Genomic DNA, 3,038 nt, shown 5'->3' on the forward strand with positions numbered 1-3,038 from the left:
AAAAAAAAAAAAAAAAAGACAATAATATAAAGAAAGAAGAGAAGGCACATCACAACAAAACAACCACACAAGCACAATAAAAAGCAACCCTCTTTCTTTCCCTCAAACCAACGCCTTGTTTTTCACCCTTTTCCAATTTTCCATCCCATAGTTTAGACCTTAGAGTCCTAATTTTTCCAATCTCCATTCCAAACCAAACCCCCAACCTTTTCCTCTCTTACTTTTGCAGGTTAGATGTTTGATTAAAGTTCCAAACCAAAAAGACAGAAAAAACACACCCCCATCAATGGAAATCACTTCAAGGCTTCATCATCATCAAGATCATAGGGAGAATAATCATAATCATGGTCATAATCATAATCACCCATCTCCTATGAACTCACCAAGAAGCAATGTCAGCAACTGCATAAGCAGCAGCAACAGCAACAACAACAACAACAATGGCATCCAAATCTCAACACCACCATTAACACCAAAAACAATTATCCCCAGATCTGACACAAACCCTTATCCAACAACTTTTGTTCAAGCTGACACCACAAACTTCAAGCAAGTGGTTCAGATGCTAACAGGTTCATCAGAAACAACAACAAGAACAACGGCGGCACCACCACCACCATCACCATCATCATCAGCAGCAAAGCAACAGCTTCAAGATCCATTGTTGCCACCATCTTCATCAAGGAACTTCAACATCCCTCCAATCAAGACAGGACCAAACAAGAAGCAGCAACAAGGGTTCAAGCTCTATGAGAGGAGGAACAGCAGCCTCAAGAACAGCCTCATGATCAATACCCTCATGCCAAATTTTGCACTTGCACACCATAACAATTCTCCAGGATTCTCACCCAGGAACAAGCCTGAGATCCTCTCACCAAGCTTGCTTGATTTCCCTTCCCTTGCTCTTAGCCCTGTCACACCATTGAATGATGATGACCCTTTTGACAAGTCCTCACCTTCACTTGGAAATTCATCAGAGGAAGAAAAAGCCATAGCTGAAAAGGGTTTCTATTTGCATCCTTCTCCCATGAATACTCCTAGAGGTTCAGAGCCACAGCTTTTGCCTCTTTTCCCTTTGACATCACCTAGAGTTTCAGAGTCTTCACCTTCCTGAAGAGGAAAATATGATGAAGATGAAGGAAAAAAAAAAGAAGAGATTGTGTTTGTACAACGCTATAACTTGTGCTGTTGTTGTTGTTGTTGATTATGATGATGATGGTGATGATGACGATTTAGATAGAGAGAGAGAGAGGATCAAGAAAATTGATCACATGGTGATTTGGAAATTTGAATGATTTTTTTCAACAAGGTAGAGAGCTTGGTCTAATTGTAAAATTGTTCTTCTTCCTTACCATGAAATGGCAAGGCCCTTCTTTCTTTATTGCAATCTTTTTCTTTTTCTTTTCTACCTTCTTCCATAAGTGAAAAACAAAAATAATTGTATTGTCCACTGAAAATTTTTATTTTTATCATTTTTTCTCTTAATTTTATTCCATGGAGAGGTTTTCATGGAATTTTGTTTAACCTCCCCCACCCCACTCCAAAGGATTATGCTTTAAATTCAATCAATTATGGTTTCACATGTGTGATTCCAGTTTTAAATCATCAAGTCATCAACCACCACAGTGGAATTGTGTTCAGAGGTTGAACAGAATCCAAAGAAGGCAAATAGAGGACAAGGAAATAAGGATGATGCAGCTAAGGAGGGACACATTTTACTAAGGACATAGCAGAATCCTATGTTGTCATCACAGAAAAGCTGCACCAAGAGGAAAGTGAGTATGTCAATTTTACCAAGAGGGTTGAGTCTTCAGATTTAGAGGGTCCCTCTTCTTGATTTTGCCAATTTCATATATTCTGATCAATTTCTCTGGCGACTCTCACACCCCAGATATGATAATGTGTCTTATTTTGGTCTTTGTCTAAATTTTCCTTTTTCTGATTTATTTTGATATTTTCTGACTACTATTGGAAGAGAAACATTTTGTATGATTGTATCAACTATCAATTTTATAGTTCCCTTCTAGATTAAGAATTAAGGCAAGGACCTTTCTCTTTGTTTTCTAAATGCTGAAAATTTAAGCAGAATCTCAGTACTCAAGTTGTACTGCTTTCACAATAATCTTAGACTTAGGACCTATTCATGTGATGATCATAAAAACTGTGTTTTGAATAGGACCTATTATTATTGTGTATGTGATGATGGGAAAAATTGAATTTTGCATTGGACCCATGTATTTGCAATGATCATAGGGTAGGACCTATATATGTGTTGAATTGTTGATCATAAAAGTTTTTTTTTTTTTTTGGTAGACAAATTGTCCTTAAACCATGCCACTATTTGATCAGTTAAAAATCTCTTTTTGCTTAGTGATGCTTTATGGACCAAAATTCTAAGAATAGACAATTTCAAAGCACTCAAGAAAGAAAATTCCAATGGTGTGAAACATGAGAGAGGAAACAAGGACAAAGATAATTAAAGAGTGTAGGGTTAAAAAGCAGAAGATTAAGTAGGTTAGTTACTGGTCTGAATGATTGTTATTCACATCTGACATTAAAGATTCAAAGTTCTGAGTTGTAGTTGTGATACAATCAATGTTTTAACAGTGGCAAGAAACTAAGTACCCCCTTCCCCCAAATAAATGTTAGTAGAAAAAGAGAAGAGATTCACAATATCTATGGTATGGCTAATGGTCTTGTTTAAGAAAACTTAATTGATTTGTGCACTTCAATTTAAGGGTAAAAAGGTAAAAAATTGAAGTATTAGAATAAGAAGTATATAAAAAATTTAAAATAGTAAATAGTATATTGTATGAAAAGTTTAGTGTGTAAAAAATATTTTCTTAATAGAATATTAGTAATTTGCAATATATTCTCCGAGTTACCATGGGTTGAAAAACTACTAAAAGAAACTGTAATAATTGTACCGGAGGATAGTGTTATGTTATAATTGCACCCAATAATGCTACCTTTTTCTTTTTCTTTTCTTTTTCTATTCCTTCTCCTTTTCTTGTTTTGAGATTTTTTCACAAATTTGG

At 35.4% G+C, this 3,038-nt stretch overlaps 1 protein-coding gene across 1 annotated transcript; it reads left to right on the forward strand.

Moving 5' to 3' along the window:
- LOC107613732 (VQ motif-containing protein 19) lies at positions 10 to 2,026 on the forward strand. The gene has a single exon (XM_016315862.2). It carries the CDS (start codon positions 287 to 289, stop codon positions 1,112 to 1,114), a length of 828 nt encoding a protein of 275 aa, XP_016171348.1. The 5' UTR covers positions 10 to 286; the 3' UTR covers positions 1,115 to 2,026.

Source organism: Arachis ipaensis, chromosome B08 (assembly GCF_000816755.2).
Source record: "Arachis ipaensis cultivar K30076 chromosome B08, Araip1.1, whole genome shotgun sequence".
In the NCBI taxonomy this organism is placed as follows: Eukaryota; Viridiplantae; Streptophyta; class Magnoliopsida; order Fabales; family Fabaceae; genus Arachis; species Arachis ipaensis.

Excerpts from the sequence above, each read along its gene's own strand:
- LOC107613732 (XM_016315862.2), top strand. The coding sequence starts at position 287 with ATGGAAATCACTTCAAGGCTTCATCATCATCAAGATCATAGGGAGAAT.